Source organism: Tiliqua scincoides, chromosome 6 (assembly GCF_035046505.1).
Source record: "Tiliqua scincoides isolate rTilSci1 chromosome 6, rTilSci1.hap2, whole genome shotgun sequence".
Lineage (NCBI taxonomy): Eukaryota > Metazoa > Chordata > Lepidosauria > Squamata > Scincidae > Tiliqua > Tiliqua scincoides.
Window position 1 is genome coordinate 77,129,524 of NC_089826.1, and position 17,973 is coordinate 77,147,496.

Below are 17,973 nucleotides of genomic sequence, written 5' to 3' on the forward strand. Positions count from 1 at the left end.
GTATAGGATTGGGCTCTCATCCAGGCTGGGAGAGCCAGGCAGGCTGGGGGGGACGGGTGATCCAGACAAGCTGTTTCATCCTCTCACTTCTCCCTTTGGGAAGGGGCCTAATAGAAACTTTGTACCCCCTGATGAAATTACTTCAGAGACCCTGTGGGGGATCCATCCAGGCTGGGGGGAGGAATGGGGATCCACCAGGCTGGGGAATGGGAGAAACCATCCAGGATGGGGGGGTGGGGAATGGGGGGATTTGGGGATCCACCCAGGCTGGGGGGATGGGGGATCCAGTTAGGCTGGGGGGATGGGGGAGCCATCCAGACTGGGGGATGGGAGAATCCATCCAGGATGGGGGGGGTGGGGATCCACCAGGCTGGGAGATGGGGAGATTGGGGATCCAGATTGGCTGGGGAATGGGGGGATTGGGGAGCCATTCAGGCTGGGGGATGGGAGAATCCATTCAGGCTGGGGGATGGGGGATCCAGACAGGCTGGGGGGTGGGGATCCACCAGGCTGGGAGATGGGGGGATTGGGAATCCAGATTGGCTGGGGAATGGGGGGATTGGGGAGCCATGCAGACTGGGGGATGGGAGAATCCATTCAGGCTGGGGGGTGGGGGATCCGGACAGGCTGGGGCATGGGGGGGATTGGTGATCCCTCCAGGCTGGGGAAGGGATAATCCCTCCAGGCTGGGGGGGGAATGGGGGATGCATCCAGGCTGGGAGATGGGGGAGGGGGGTCCGCCCAGGCTGAGGGGGAGTGGGCGTCCACTCCACCCGCTGCTTGGCGCTCTGGCTACTGCCTGGGGGGGTGTGAATGACTGTGCCGGTGGGGGATCCCCCCCTCCGCCGTGGGGCTGCTGAGCGATGCATCAGGCGAGAGCGGAGTGCTGATGTCAGGGGAGGCAGGAGCCGTGCGCGGAGCCTGGGACTGCCGCTGGGGCAGGGCTGGTGCTGCTGCTGCAGCGAGCGCCGCGCACTCCGCCCGCCGAGCCCCGGTGCAGCATGCTGCCTGGCGCCCGCTCCGCTCCCAGCGTCTTCGGCAGCGGCGGCGTCAGCGCTCGGGGCCAGCGGAGGGCGGCGGCGGCGGCGCGGGATGGCGGGCTGGCGGGGCGGCCGAGCCCTGGGGCTGCTGGTGCTGGCGGCGGCGTGCCTGCTGCAGCGCGCCCAGGTGCGGAGAGCGCTCCGCTGCCCGGCCATCTGCAGCTGCACCAAGGACTCCGTCATCTGCGTGGGCTCCTCCGCCGTGCCCCGCTCCATCCCCGGCGACATCGGCTCCCTGTAAGTCCAGCCCGGCGCCGGGCATGGGGGGGAGGACAGGGGGCAGTTCCCCCCTTTCTTGGGCAGGGGGCAGATCCAGGTGTGTGTGTGACGGGTGGGCTTTCCTCCCAACTTTCCCCACTGCATGCCCCATCCCAGGGCTGTGGAATGGTCTGGGGGTCTGAAGGGCTCTGGGGGTCTGAAGTGGGGGTGCCCCACCAGGACTGTGCCTTGTCCTGCAAGTGTGTGTGTGTGGGGGGGGGGGGTCTTGAGAGTGGTGGAGCAGGCAGTGCCAGAGAACAAGAATCTGGGGGTGATCAGGGGACCCCCCAAAAAAAACTAGAGGGAACCTCCCCAAAAAGGCACCCCCTCTCCAAAAACTAGAGAGCTATCCGAATGAAAGAATCCCTGGCATCTGGAGGGTTAATGATCTGGCATGAGGAACAAAGGTGGTCCAAAGCAGTGGCGTAGCTAGAGGGGGGGCAATGCACTAAGTTTTGCAGGGAGCCTCTCCGTGGCATGCAAGCACTCTCGGTCCCCTTTGGAGCCACTCTGGGCAGGGGGAGCAAAACGGAAGCTTGTTTTGCTCCCCCTGCCCGGAATGGCTTCAGAGGGGACAGCCAGCTTGCACACTGTGGTGAGACTCCCTGCAAAAAGTAGTGCTTTGCCCCCTTTCTAGCTACGCCACTGGCCCAAAGCTCTGGAAACCTGAGAGTTCTCTGCATTTGGACATATCCGACTTTCCAACTTGCACCTCTTTACAAAAATCAGCTGAGCTTTAAAAAAAAAACCCTGCAGTCCCTGCTTTAATCCTGTTTCACACACTGAGATCCTTTTCTGGGAAAAAGAACAACAGCAAAATCCTAATTTGGGGGGGGGGGAGTTGTGTATAAAGCAAATCTCCCTTTTGCTTTTGGAGAGAAAAGGCAGGCAAGACTACTCAGGACGAATGGGTAGAAAAAGATGAAAAGAGACATGAGAAGCGTATTGAGTGGCAGGAGCAGAGCTGAACCTCCCCCATCCCAAAACGCACATCGGTAGTTGGGTAGAATAAAAGAGGTAATAGGAAAGGACACAGCAAAGATATTGACTGAGATTATAGTGGTGATGATGATGGTGACAATAAAAATCATCAGGATTCCTGGTTATTTTGTGGCTTTTAAATTTTTTTGTTTCTTGCCCCCCAGGAGCCTTGTCAATGGCACCTTTACTGAAATCAAAGAAAAAATGTTTTCTCACCTGCCTTCCCTGCAATTGCTGTAAGTATGACATTCAGTGCAAAAAAATGAGGCATGCCTGAAGCTAACCCCAGGGTGGAATCGACACTACTTGGAAATGGCTGTTTCCAAATCACAGACTGCGACCCACCGGTGCACTGGGGATCCCCTTTTGGGTGGCTCACTCTCAGACGCAAAAAGAGCCAAGGAAATGTTTTGGTTTTTTTCTCTGTCCAGGAAAAGATTGAGAGTTGGGTTCTAGTCCAAGGGCAAATTTGCATTGGTGCACCCCAAAGTAAAAAATAAAATCAAGTGGAGGAGTTATTGTTTTAGATGGGAAGGAAAGGTTAACACTTGCTCTGTTGAAACTCTGATTTGACGTGAGATTATGAAGCAGCTATTTTCAGTGTTTTACTTCTTACAGCACACCTATTTTGATGGTCTTCTCGATGGTCTTCGTCTCTTGTGGTGTCACTTTCGGCTTCCAGGAGACTCTTCCAGGTTCTGTGGCTCAGTTTTTAGGGCAACTGTCTATAGCAGGGGTGCCCAAACCCCGGCCCTGGGGCCATATGCGGCCCTTGAGGACTCCCAATGCAGCCCTCAGGGAGCCCCCAGTCTCCAATGAGCCTCTGGCCCTCCGGAGACTTGTTGGAGCCCGCACTGACTCGATTCAACTGTTTGACCTCTCATGTGAGCTGTGGGATGAGGGCTCCCTCCACTGCTTGCTGTTTCATGTCTGTGATGTAGTAGCAGTAGCAGTAAAGGAAAGGTCAGCCTTGCTTTGTGCAAGGGCTTTTATAGGCCTTGAGCTATTGCAAGACCTTCATTCATTCATATAAGTTCATTTAATATATTCATTTATGTAAACTTATGTAAATTTATTCAAATTTTAAAGGTAGATTAATTCTTTTTTTCCCCAGCCCCCAAAACAGTGTCAGAGAGATGATGCGGCCCTCCTGCCAAAAACTTTGGACACCCCTGGTCTATAGTAACAGTCTGTCCCTCTTTCTGTGCCAGCAGTGGAAGGGGAACAGACACTCCATTAGTACAGACAGTTGCCCTAAAAACAGCTGCAGAACCCAGAAGAGATTTTCAGCCATTTTCAATCACTGTGCTCCAAACTTCTGAGGCACACTGGCGGACCTTTCACAGCACACCAGACTGTGGCACCGTGGTTGAAAATCACTGTTGTCAAGCAATTTCTGGCATTCATGTTGATTTGTAGCAGGGACAGGGGAACACACTACAGACATTCCTAGTGTTTGGCATTCTTTTTTCAGACTTGTGCTAAAATAAGGAGAAAAATATGCCGCAGAATTATCTCATGGTCATCTGGATGATGCAGTTCCAGTTGTAATGTATTGTTGAAGGTGAACCCCAAGAAACGGACTTTGAGGGCCTGTGGAGGACACCAAAGTAAGGAGCCCAAGTCTCTCTAACACACCTGAATAGGAAGCTGTCTCTTACATCTTTATCCCAATACAAAACCATCCTTATCCCCACCTTTGATCCCAGAAAATTCCCCATATTCAGGTTGGATAATATGAACCCAAATACATCACACCTTCTAAATACAATCCACTTTATGAGCTCTATCTTACTTTCGACAGAAAAAGGGCAGGTGGATCCAGGGCCAGCACTATCATTAGGCCTACTAGGCTGCTATCTCGGCTGCAGACCTCAGAGGGGCACAGTATTGACCTTTGAGGGGCACCGTTTTAAACAGATCAGTTTTGTTTAACCCATGTAAAAATGTAGTTGACTATTTACTTTAAGAAAAATGTTACAACAGTACTATGGAATATAATTAATTATAATATCCTATGAAAAATTTCTATTTCAGTTAACCTTGCCAAGGGAGCAAAACGACCTGGCATTGGCCCTCAGTGGATCCTCATATTCATGGATAAAGAGCCCCCTTGATAGCTTAAGGTTGCAGTCCTATACACACTTACCTGGGAGTAAGACCCATTGACTACTTACTTCTGAGTAGACATGCATAGGATTGGGCTCAGAGATGGGTACCAACATCTGCACTTAGCAATAGGATTTTGCCTTGGCTTGGGTTTTGTAGGTTAATTTGACCAAGCTCAGTGGCATTTTCCCTGCCCCTGCCCAACCCGTATAGATGACCTGGTGAGCCATCTGCAAAGCTTCCATCCCTTACATATTGGAAACTAGGAAATCTGTTCTGCTCCTGCACCCAGATGACCTCCCCTGGGAGCATTAGGGAGGGCTGCATTGATCAGCATAGTGAGTTGCCAAATGTGTAGTAATTGCACAACAGTTGAGAAAGGAATCTGTGGAGGCTCATGCAGCAAATGGTGTAAGGAGTTGCAGAAATATTAAATATCTAGTCCCTCGCGTGCTGTACTAATGACTTCCCTTAGGTTATCAGTAATTGTTGTTGACTTCAGTATATTAATGAATGCTCTTGATCTTTTTAATATGGACTTAACTGAAACTAGTCATACTCATTATCCATTTTATGATTTGTGGTTGCGGTAATATTTTCACTCTTATTTTTTGATGGTTTGGGGTTAAATGATAAAATTTAGAACCGTTCAATGTAAACTTTTTAAAAAGATCATTACAGTACAGCTTGCAAGTACCAGAATAATGGCACAATCCTAACTTTGCCTTTGGCCAGTGTAGAAGTTGCTGTGCTGGCCAACGCTGTTGTGACTGTACCGTGAAACACATTTGTGGCACCCAGAGAGTGGGCAGCATTGGCAGGGAGGCCTGTGCCGCCCTACTAATGCTGCTTCCAGAAGATCAGCCACCAGCAGAGAAGAATGAAGCACCAGGCAGTGAAGGGTGGTGGGAGGGTGTAATGGAGGCAGGGAGGGGCAATTTCTGGGCAGGGGAAGGTGGAATGCAGGCAGATCAGGGCTAGGAGGGCAGCGGGATCGGCAAAGCAGATCTCTGCCATATCTTATCTTCCCTCCCGGGCCTGGATGCCCTACGTGGAACTGCTCAGACTTGCACCAACAAATTAGCTGGCACAGATCCAAGTGGCCCCATTAAGCAACCTGGAACATTACTCAGGGTAAGGGGAAAAATATCCCCTTCCCCTTAGGAAACCTCCAGCCTGCTTCAACCAAGCGCTGGATACAGCAGAGGCTGTATGGCCCCACTGCACCAGCACTAGTTCGGATTGGGCTGTAAAGTGATGAGATTATCTGGAGGCTTTGGGGCAAGCCTTGGGATGACTGTAGGATCTGGGGTCCTTGCTGCAGTTTACAAATATTCTGCCTAATTCCATCCAAGCCAGAAACAGGAAATCTGGTTCTTGTTCCAGTTTGAACAGAATTCAGTAGTAACTCTATTATTATTAAGAATTATTATTTCTATATCACTTTTCAACAAAAAAGTTTACAAAGCAGTTTACAGAAAAAAAAAATCAACTGACCAAATAGCTCCAGGGATGTTAACCTATAGTGTTGTGTGCACATGCAGGTATCTGTACATGTGTACGCATTTTCATGTGAATGACTGTTTGGGCATGCATTTTAAAAGTCTATACACAAGGACCCAGTTGCGTAGCAAAGCAGGTGTGCAAAGCACTAAGTTTTGCAGGGAGCCTCCCCGCGCAATGCAAATGGCCCCCTCCCTCCTCCTTGGAGCCATTCCGGGTCACTAGAGCAAAAGTGAGGCTACTGCATGGACCAGACCCTTACTGCATCTACTGCTGTGTGCACATGGAATGTAATGTGTGAAAAACTGCATGCAATCCTATTCTGTGATCAACAACCATGTGTGCACTGTCCACAAATTGTATGCACACATTGAACATAACATGAATAGAGGCGTGCAGTGATTGGTGGTGAACCTCCTTTCCCCTGAGAGGAGCAGAAGCCCTCACTATATGTGAATGGCCTCTACAGCTCTATCACTCCTCTGATGTCAAGTCAGGATATCACTTTTCTCAATGGCCTCTATATTATGAGTTTCTTAGAACAGAAATAATCCTTGCTCAGATTGGTTCACTAGGATGGGCTTTTCTCTTCCATAAACAATTTCTTGTCCCCGTAGACCCGGATGTTGGTTTTCTTATTCTACAACCCAGTGGGACAAGATTCCAATACTTACCTGTAGCCTTCTCTCCCATTTGCGATCACATCTTACCTTGATCTTATTTTCAGGGTGTTCTGAAACTGGACTAGCTTGGCTTGAACCAGGCAAGTCTAAGAGCTTCTTTCAGAAAACCATGTATTTATTGAGTTCATATACTGTACCTCATGTTTTCCCTGTATAAAAATGGTGTCTTTAGGAGCATGGCAATAAGAAAAAAATTAAAATAAAGTATGAAAACAGCATCAAAAGAACTAACAGCCCAGCTCAGCAAAACTATAAAAGACCAGAGAAATCATAAATAGACAGAGCAACAAAGAAAGTACTTTAGACATTGCCAGAACACTTACAGGAATACTTACATCCTTGACAGCACCATAGAGAAGGCCTTTCTCCATGTTACTGCCAACTGGGTCTGTGCAGCATCTCCAGGAGTGCCCCGCTGGATGATCTTAAGAGGTGAACCATCTCACATGGGGAAAAGTGATCCTACTATTACCCAGTTCTAAGCCACATAGGGCTTTAAGGTCCACTGGGACCTTGGGTTGCATGTGGAAATGGACCAGGAGCCAGTGCGGTTGGATTGGCAGCAGCATGACCAAGTCATACTACCTGGATGCTCATGTTAATATTTTCTACAATTATTACACAATGATGTAGTGCCATTGGTTCTTATAGCTTTCTTTTACTCAATTTCTGTTGCTTTTGGCAACAGTATGACATAAATGAAACTCAGGGGCCCGAGTCAGCAAAACCGGCACAGTCATAGAAATGTGTGATGATAATGACATAGAATTAAGACTATCAGCACGTTCTCAGCATTCCATCATACCGCCAAGACTCAGTCATATTCTCACATGATAAAAAGCTGAAACCATTACAGGACAGTTAGGAACAGAACGGATTCATGATGAATGGGCTCACCAGGAGAGCAGATTCACAGCCCCATCCTATCCACACTTTCCTGAGAGTAAGCCCCATCGACTCTAATGGCACTTACTTCTGAGTAGGCATGTATAGCCTTAGGCTCTTAGTCGTGCTCCTTTGATGTTCAGGATATATTATTAAAATATTTTATTTCCTCCTGCTTAAGTGAATGGCTACCGTTCATTCCTATGGAGAATGGAGAAGTGCATTTGGGAACATCATGATGGCCCCCCTCCTGTAATTCTGAATAATGGAGGGGGCGGGATAAGACTGTTTTTGTTCAAACTGGCCTTTGACTGAATTACTCTTTCTACTGCTGTGTTGACATTTTTATGGCTTACTATGTGTATGTTTTATTGCTTAAATTGTTTGCCTGGATTATTTATGTGTGGAGTTTTTTTTTATTTATTTTAATTCTGTAAGTCACCTTGAGCTTCCTTTCCCCCCCCCCCCCCCAAGATTAGAAGGTGGTGTACTACATTTTTTAACAGCCCAACCCTAACCAGCACCAGTGCAGCAGGGCCAGTGTGTATGCTGCATGACAATTGAGCAGGTTGGAAGTCTCCTCAAGTTAAGGGGACATTTGTCCCCTTGCCCAGGGAAAAGTCCCAGCCACCGCAATGATCCTACTCGGACCTCTCCCTGCTAATTTGCCGGTGCAAGTCTGAGCGGAGCCATGTCAGCAGACTGTATGCAGTCCCACAGATCCCACCAGTCCACCCCCCATCAATCTCCATCCTCCCCCACCTGTTTAGGCCCTTCCCTGCCCTTTCCTTCCCCTCTGCTACCTGGCACAGAGCTGGGGCTTCCACTGGAGCCGGAAAGACGGTGCAGACCTTCCCACCGGTGCCCCTATCGTCTGCCCTGTTGCAACTTGCTTTATGGCACAACTGCTACAGTGTACATTGCTACTACACCAGAGCAGCAGTCACTACACCAGCATAAGAAGAGAATAGGATTGTGCGATAAAAAAAATAACCCAGCCATTGATGGCAGGGACAACTTATCAAGGAGCAACATTGGTCCGTCCCCTCTGATGGCAGCTTCTGGTTTGCAGCAAGGGGGAAGTGTTGCTTGGTTTCTTTTTAGAGCTTAAAGGCTGTGGTCTGTTTGGGCAACAGGGACACGGTTTGAAAAAAGTATCTCTGTTCCTTGTTCTGTACATGGAAGTGATCTCTCTAAGGAACAGAAAGCTAGAGGAAGAGTGGAAAAAGAACAGTCAACCCAAACTGGTTTGCTGAGCCATTGTTGCTGTAGCTCTGCGGTTTTCAAACTCTCAGGGAGTTTGAAAACCGCAGTAAGTCCTTGCAGGGGAGGGGAGGGAGGCAGTGGGGGCAAGGGGAAGGCAGCGATGCAACCCCCAGGATTGCATTGCTCAGGGGGACTGCAGGGACTGTGATGCACTCACCAGTCCCTGCAGCTGCCATCCTGGGGTATGGGGAGCCCTGCACAAGTGTCTGCAGGGCTCCCCAGCTCATCAGAATTGAAAGTGGAGCGATCCCACTGCACTTCTGGTTTTGCAGAGGCAGAGCGCACAATCGCTGCCTCCTCACTGCCCCCAGCCCCTCAAGGGGGCAGAGACCAGGGCCTTCAGGCAGTTTGAAAACCACTGCTGTAGCTTGATGAAGCAAGGGTCAGAATCAAGTCAGTTTTTCCCCTTGGGCAGTGAGTCTGGTGAGTATCCCCTGCCCATGAAATCTGACCTTTGATTACTATTGGTATAGTAATGGAGTAACCACACTGCCTTTTAAAAATATACACCTTGGACACAAAGCATGTGATAGACAAGACAGTTTTGAATGAGAGAACATCTACCCTTCTATACTGAAGCATTCACATACTTCGCACTGCAACACCTTTGAACTTTGGCTAGTTAAATGTCCCTTAAGACCCCACTATTTCCATTTCAGTTTGTTTCCTTTCTTCCTGCTAGTCTTGCTTTCACTCATTTCATTTACATATTCATGCTTTGTTAATTGGACATGTTTAAAACCATGTTTGTGGCTAGCTAGAATCCATGTGGGGCCAGACATTACATGACCCTCTCTGCCTGTGCATTCAGCTATGCATCTGTGAATTCATTCTTTCCAAAGGCTTGTGTGTCTGTCAGTCATTCAAAACCTTTTTTTTCCCTGGCTCTCTTTAGGAGCTCTTCTCAGGTTCCAGTCCCGCCCCCCCGCCAATCAAACAACATAGACAATCACAAAATCATTTCTTATTTTCCATCCATGACCAGGGCACCCCATGGGGTTGAATGACTGGTCTAGATAAATGTTTCTCAAGGTTTGTCCTCTGCTGTACCACTTCACATGGTTCACATATTGGAAGTACCTCCGAAAGTAACTGGGGATGACATAATCATCAGTTACTTCTAAGTCCAGAAACGGACAAACACCAGTAAGAAGCTGTGGGTGAATGGGAGGGCTTTCTTGAGTGTGGAAAAGCATGCTTTTGGAGCTCGTGCTTTGGAGCTCTGGAGCCAAGCTTCCTGCCTCTGTTGCATCACATTCCTGATTTCACTGCTGGACGGCAGGTGTCTAGGGGTCCTGTGAGTACCACTAGACAGCACCTCAAGTACTATTGGTGGTACCCATACCACTGGTTCAGAAACACTGGTCTAGACTGTTGTACCTCACTAGAGTTGATGTGAGATTTGGCTTCTAAGTCACACACACATAAAATGATAAGAGAACGCACTGAATCATTACCCTTAAAGAAAAACACATTTGTCAAGATGTATTGGATGTTTCCATTCAATGTAATGAATATTCCATCCAACATCTCTTTGAAGGTTACCTCTTTTTTGCTTACTTGGACTAAAAGTCCAGAGTAATGTTTTTTGTCATCAATCCCATCGCTTGTTCCTTTTCCTTTTTCAGCTTCTCCACAACATTTAGTATGATAAAAAAACACAAACTACCAAAACCTCTCTCCCTCCATATACATTTTTGGACATTTTAAAATGTTATTTATTATACTTAAATCTCCCCCTTTTCCATCATGGAACTCAAGGAGTCATACATAGGGTTCCCAAAGAGTCACCCCTTCAGGCACTAACCAGACCTTGAACTAATGAGACTTTACTTCCTCGTGAAGTCACTGTGTGATGTGTCTTCAGACCATGTATTTCAGTGATTTCCAACCCATGAGCTGCGGCACATTGGTGTGCTGTGAATAGGCTGCAGGTGTGCTGCAGGAGTTTGGAGGAGGGTCATTTATTTGTCAGGCCATTGGGGGGATTTATTAATAGGACCCTCCACCAGTAGCATGGTGTGCCTCAGTGGTGGAGTTTTGCCTTTGGACGCTTGATGATGTCTACAGTGATTGTAGGGCGAAACATTGTTTTTTAATTCATCAAACAACATCTGTTATTTTTGAATTTTATAGTAGGTATACCCAGAGATTTTAACTATGAGCGATGGTGTGCCTTGTCAATTGTAAAAAAAACTGATAGTTTTATTACCTTGTCAGTGTGTCCTGAGATGAAAGGGGGTGAAAATTGCTAATGGATAAGCTCCAATTACCAGAGCGATTCTCTCTTACTCCTTCACTGTCTTTTTTTAACTGTGTAGCCATCTTTGTAAATGAGGTAAAGTATGGTTGGTTGCACCACAAAGAGGTGGGGGGAGCAGTAAAGCCCATTTGTCACTTAATTCAACAATGTGTTACAATTGATGAACTATCTCCAACTCTTTTTATGCATTCCAGTGTACTCACTAAGGGAAATACAGCACCGAGTATTTTTGTTACCGTGGCATAAGTTGAATAGCTTCATGTTTTGATTTTTTGTATTAATGTTCGTCTTCCATTTTGTAGACTGCTGAATTCTAACTCATTTACCATCATACGAGATGATGCCTTTTGCGGTCTTTTTCATCTGGAATACTTGTAAGTTCATGATTTTACTGTATTGAGTTAAGACTTCTTAAATGAATGAAGAATAACGATTTACCAGTGTACTCTTGATTGGAAAAAATAATCCCATTCTGTTGCCACTGAACAATTCATGTTGCTTTCTTTGGATCTCATTGTGTGTTGCGGCTTATGGGGCCAAGTGGACGTGTAATCATATTCCTATTTCTGTTGCAAGTTACTGTGGGTTGCTGTGGGTGAACTCAGAACTGGTGCAATTCTCCAGATGTGGGGAGAGTTCATGTGTTTGCAGGGGTGGTACATGAGCTCCTATTTCATGTATTGCAACTTACAGTGGAACATTGAGGTACAGGCTCACTTGTGATTATCACTTTTGTGAGTTGTAATTTGTAAAGTGGGCTTCAGTCCCAGTGGCATTCCTGGAGGGGGGGTGGGGGGCAAATGCTTTGGGGCGCAATGCTTTCAATGCCCATGGGAGTGGCCCCCCTGCTGCTATCCATGCTGCCGCCCTCCAGATCCCTTCTGAAGGCCAGGGCAGCTTCGTGTGGCATCCCCTGACCCTCCAGAAGCCTTCTGAAGCCTCTGGAGCACTGTTTAACATTACTTCTGGTTTTCTGACGAAAACCGGAAGTAGTGTTCAGAGGCCTTGCGGAGACCTCAGAAGGCTTTCAAAGGGTCAAGGGAAGCTGGGCGAGGCTCTGGAAGCTCTGGTAAGTAGGGGGGCAGCAGTCTTCTGGGAGCAGTGTTCTGCGGTCCTGTGTCCAGGTGGCGCATGGGCCAGGATCATGACTGTTCAGTCCTAAATGTCTCAGGTGGCTTTGGAGAAGCTCCAGATTACCTTTGCAATTCTGTTGTGATTTTACCTTCATTGTCTGAAAATGATGACTAGGATTCCAAGAACTACAGAATTAGTTTCATACACCCTAGGAAAACTTTGAATTATTTTTCTCCAGCAACACCCTCATCACCATCTTTTTTCCCAGGGTCATTTTACAATTCCCAGCTGATTTGCACCCAACACTGTGTTGGGAGCTAGGGCTGGGAAAAAAGAGGGCAGCCTTCTGCTGCCACCCACTCCCAACTGTCTGCCAGTCTGCCAATTGGGTGTCCACTGAGAAAGCTGATTGGGAATTGGGAAGCAGATGGGTAAGAGTCCACCACCACCGCTGTTGTGGTGGTTGTGGCATGAAGGGGGCCTTGCACTCATCTGCTGCCCATTTCCTAGGTTGCATGAGTGCATAGCTGGTGCACATGTAAACTTTCCAAAGCATGGAAGGAGCATGCCACTGAGGCATCTCCAAATGTCTTTTGCCCTAGGGCCTCACCAAGGCTGGAGCCTTCTCTGGAGGGGGAGGGGTGTCTCCTCCAAGTCTTCGGGTGTGCTTAAAGTAGTTCTCTGGATCCCAGCCAAAGTGCTGATGTTCGGGAGCAGGTAATCAATCAGTGATCTCACCCCAGCTCTGATGTAATACGTATGAACTCAGTAGGAGAACATTCAAATCTCATGAAATGTGCTTCACATCATAATGAAAGACAATTATGGTAAGGTAAATGAGGATGTTTCTCTGCAAAATGGAAAATTAGACTGTGAAAATTAATATCTTTTTCAGTTCAGTCATGTGCTCTGTTGCATCCTGAACGATGCGTTTTCTTTCTATGCTGTAGGAGTAATGTCAGAAGAAACAAAGATTACTGCAACAACCACAGCCCTTACTTAATATTATTTTTCCATAACGCTACTGCTTCATAAAAAGGGGCAGCATTCAACTGACAACAGCCAGCCAAAATTGAGCACTTTCAAACCCTCTTGAACTCAGTGGGAAAATCAAGCACATGTTTAAATATCTCTTAGTGAAATCCAGGGGACATTATAGTGATGAACCCTCAGTTTGCATTTTTCTTGGTTCTAGCTTCTTATGGCTATTGTATAGGTGTAGCTATCCTGAACTCAGAACCAGGTGGGCTAAGGATGATCACGGTTGGGGGGGGGGATTTTCTGTTTTAATAAAAATAAACTGATGTCTTGGTTGTGCAGTGAATTCCTAAATGCCAATGTTTCTTTGACATGGAGTGCCTCTTTGAAATGGATGTTGATAGGTTCTTTCCGAGAGTAGGAAATATTCAAAGTAACTTAAGAATAGCTAAGTTCTGTGTTGCCATTGGTGAAATGGGGAGCCGTTCACAAGACCAAGATGGCGCATAAGGAATGTAGGTCAAGTGGCCCTGAGAAAGCTTTTGCCAGGTTTGCTTCAGCAATGCAGGCCCAACTTCCAAGTGCGGCTACTAAATCAAAAGCCACGTGAGCAGACGTGAAAAACTGCCAGACCTACAACTGGGACGCTCACAGAGTTTCTGAATTGCTCACATGGAGAAGGAGCACATTCAGAGGCCTTTTGGCCGAGAAAAGGAATTTCATGCTATGCACTTGACAGGACGCATTTTTTTTTCTTCAGAATTCTGCTCTTTCTTGAATGTTTTTTGTTTCCTGCTTTTCTTCTGGTGTGATTTTGTACACAGTAATTTGAAAAGAAAATGCAGGTTCAGTGCAGCAAATGAGTTTTAAGCCCAAATCTGTTCTTATTGTCTTGTTTTTGTTTTTTAATCTTTCGGAATAGATTTATTGAAGGAAACAAAATAGACACCATTTCAAGAAATGCGTTTCGTGGCCTTCGAGACTTGACACACCTGTGAGTTCTTTTCATGCGAATTTGAATTATTTGGGGGTTGCATAAAATTAGATTTCCAATATTTGCATTTAAGTAGGACTATGTGTATTTATGTGCGTAAACTATACTTTGAAAGGCCAAAGCCAGGTATCTGGAATGGAATCTGAATTCTTGTGGCCTATACTGTTTCATAAAACAAAAACATTCTAGTCCTTAAGTGATTTGAAGTGGAAGAAGAAAGAATATGTTGTTTGCTCCTGTGTTTGATTCTCTGAGGAAGGTTGCACATCTGGCCAAAAAAGAGTAACTGCTGACACTGGCGTAGCTTGGGGGGGCAGGGCACTAGGTTTTGCAGGAAGCCTCTGTTTCCCTCCCCCCAAATGGCTCCAAAGGGGAGGGAAGGAGTCGCTTGCATGCTGTGGTGAGGCTAAACGGAGGCGAATGGCTTCCAAGGGGAGGGGGAGGGGCAGCTTGCACACTGCGGGGTTGCTCCCTGCAAAACTTAGTGCTCCGCCCCCCCTCTAGCTACGCCGGTGACTGCAGAATTACAAGGGATTCAGTGCACAAGCTATTCAGTCAGTTCTCTTAATATGCGACTTTGCTATCTGCGAGGGGCAGAATTTCTACCTACCTCTCATTATCTATGCCTCTATTCTGATTATCTGCTATGCATAGACCTTCTGGAGGCTGCAGGAACCTTCAGAATGGCACCCACAACCAGCACAGACCCCTTTAAAATGGATAGCGGAAGCTTCTGCTGGCCATTTTACAGGGGTCCGCATTCTGAAGGTCCCTGCAGCTTTTGGATGGTCTGTGCAGCATTCAGAGATCTTTTGGCACTTCCAGTGGCACTTTGCTAGCTTCCTGAGGGTCTCTGCTGGATTCTTCTGATGGCAGGTAGGATACCCCTTGCACCTAACTAGGAACATGCGGTGTGGGGGAGGGGCAGGCAAGGCAGAACCGCCCCATTGTAGTCCATGGAAAAGCACTGCAGCTGCCCCAGCTGCTTACACCCAAGGAGGCTTTCCTTACACCTGAGAAAATGGGTGTAAGGAGAGCCTCCTCAGGTGTATGGAGGTAGGGCAGCTGCAGTGCTTTTCCATGGACTACAACAGAGCAGTTCTACCTCACCTGCCGCCCCCACACCAACCATCCCTGCACCTAACCCCACTGATCCCATAAGATCAATGGTTTGTTATCTGCAAATTCACTATCCACTAGGTTTGCAGGAACTTAATGCTAGTGGATAACAAGAACTGACTGTGTATTTCTGTATGCAGCCTAACAGCATAAGCCTATGCATTTCTACTCAGAAGTAAGTGTGATTGTGTTGAATGGGGCTTACTTTTAAAGTTGTGTTTTAGATAAACACCAGGTGAGTGTTTTTAGGACTGCAGCCTTAGGATGTTAATTTTTTTCATCCCCCAAATTGAGTAGCTCTCTGTTTTTCTGAAGGCAGAGTGTTTTGGGTTTCCATTAACGTTAAAAGGTTGCATTCATTTAATTCATAATCCTATTACTCATTGTCAACATTGGGAATTGGGCAGCCTCCAAGAGTTAATATTAGCTAAGTGTTGCTGGATTTAGTTATTAGCATTGTTTCCACTATTTTAACACCTAACTTTACTTTTCCAGTTCTTTGGCCAACAACCAGATTAAATCTCTGCCAAGGGACGTCTTTGGTGACTTAGATTCTCTGATTGAACTGTAAGTCAAGCCAAACAAAACTGGTGTGTGTGTGTGAAATTGCAAACTTGTTCTTATGTACATTTGAATGAAATGAGCATGGAATTAAGAATTTTGTGTAAATTTGTTCTGTACCTGACATTGATAGCAAAAATTAACATATCCATTGGTGCTAATTTTGTGATAGTTTGGACCAATGCAGTTAGGTGACTGTAACCAGATTGAAAAAGTGGATTTAGGGTCTATCCAGCTTTCGAGTGCTGATGCAGCCGTACCAACACGGTATGCAGGACATCCTGCAGTGGGGGGGGGGGCAGTCATAGAGGCCTCCTCAAGGTAAGGGGATGTTTGTTCCCTTCCCTGGAGGCTGCACTGAGGCTGCATCCATGCTGGAAAATTGGATAGGATTAGACCCCTAAGCGTGCTTATGGCCAAGGCACATTTGCCCTGCAACTTTGCTGTCCCATTTGTTTAAATTGGGAAGGGCGTTTGGGAAGTCTCAAGGGTGGGATGTAAAAATCACTGTGGAAGCAGGGGACGAAATTCAGCAGGCATTCACCTTCAGTTCCACCCTTGGAGCCCCCCTCCCCAATTTCAAGAGAAAAGTTTTCCCATGAGAACTGTTGGCACACCTACCTTTGCATATAATCTGTACGTTATTTGTTTATGAGTGGCTCCTTTTCCTGTTTTCCTTTTTTGATGCCGTCAGTAGTATAGCTGGGGGGGGGTGGAAACCCAGAATGGGGTGATGCAATGACACCCCCATGTCATCACATCATCCCCCATGCCTGTGCAGACACACCCATCCTCTATGCATGTGCAGTCATGGCCCCAGAAACGGCTCAATTTGGAGCAGCCTGGGCAGGCAAGAGGAGCATTTTGTAGTCCTTCCACATGCTAAAAGATAGGAACTGTCACTCCCCATTGGAGAGCGCAGAAAACTGCCACTTCAGGGGGTGGGTGGGCAATGGATTCCCCCCCAGCCCTGGCTTATCAACATTACTGGGTACTGCTGCCAAGAGACAGATTTTGTGTTTGGAAATGGGCTGCTTGCCACACAGTGTTCCTGTAGTGAGTGAGGGGCTTCTCTGACTTATGTTGCTGATGACTCCTGATCTCTTCTCCATTCTTTGCTTTATTTCCTCCTCACCCAACCTGTGTCTTTTGAGGGGGGGGGGGTCTGAGTTATCACTTGTGCCAGGACAGTGGTACTGCAACCATCTCTAGTGGGGTTCAGGCCAGGAAGCAAGAAGTGATGTCATTAAGCAGATGATGGCCAGAGCAAGCACTTTGTTCTCAGGTAGGAACTCGTTAGTTGCAAATGACAGAAGAGAAAACATGCACATTTTGGTCATTTTTCAAGATATGAAGAGCCCAATTATGTTGCTAGGAGAGCCCAATCATCACATGGGCTGCCCTTTCAGCAGTGCCGTTTCTGCTGAGGCATTACTTTGCAGCTCAGTAGCAGAGAGGTGGTCTGCAAAGTGATATCTTGGCAGAAGTGGCGCTACTGAAAGGGTAGCCTGCATGACGATTGGGTGTTCTCAGCCAGGGCCCATGAGAGGAACATGCTTGGGGGTAAATTGTACCCGGGACCAGGGTTAAAAAGGGGACTGAGGACCCAAAGAACAGGGCCCAAAAAGTTTATGGGATCTTACATTTTCTGATCTCACTAGGGCACATGAGAATGGGGTGAAGGGAGTACATCTTATCTAGGCTCAGAGTCACAAAGTCCCAGGGGACTGGGAGCTAGAGGAGAGCACGAAATTTCCTAGGAGTCTTCAGTTTCGAGGAAATCTCTGGAAGTTTCCTAGGGTCTTGGCCTATATTGTGTGAAGACCAGCATTCACATTTTGTCTAAGCCTACATAGTTATATATCATAAATTGTAGAAATTATGATCCAGTGATCATATGAAAGTATGATCTAGTGAAGAAGGGAAGGGGCCCAAAAGAAATTTTGTACCTTAAAAGGGGCCCAGAGTGGAGTGGTTGGCAACCTTCAGTCTCGAAAGACTATGGTATATAAGCTTACAGCACCCAGTATTCCCAGGTGGTCTCCCATCCAAGTACTAACCAGGCCTGACCCTGCTTAGCTTCCGAGATCAGGCATGTGCAGGGCCCAAAAGAAACTTCATACCCCCTGAAAACCATCCTCTCAGAGGCACTGCTCCCAGCATAATTGCCCAGTCTAGTGTGGCTCTTAGCTGTGGTTTTGAAAAATGTGAGTGATAGATTCTAAAACGATTTGCTTGTTAAGGGCTCATGCAGTTCTG

At 47.1% G+C, this 17,973-nt stretch overlaps 1 protein-coding gene across 1 annotated transcript in view; it reads left to right on the forward strand.

Annotated features, from left to right (window-relative positions):
• The first annotated feature begins 1,092 nt into the window (after positions 1-1,092).
• Positions 1,093-17,973, forward strand: part of LGI2 (leucine rich repeat LGI family member 2) — a 36,581-nt gene continuing 19,700 nt past the window's right edge. The window contains exons 1-5 of the mRNA XM_066632451.1: positions 1,093-1,277; positions 2,444-2,515; positions 11,291-11,362; positions 13,963-14,034; positions 15,649-15,720. Of these exons, the coding sequence (XP_066488548.1) occupies positions 1,093-1,277; positions 2,444-2,515; positions 11,291-11,362; positions 13,963-14,034; positions 15,649-15,720 (473 nt within the window). The remainder of the gene's footprint in view (positions 1,278-2,443; positions 2,516-11,290; positions 11,363-13,962; positions 14,035-15,648; positions 15,721-17,973) is intronic.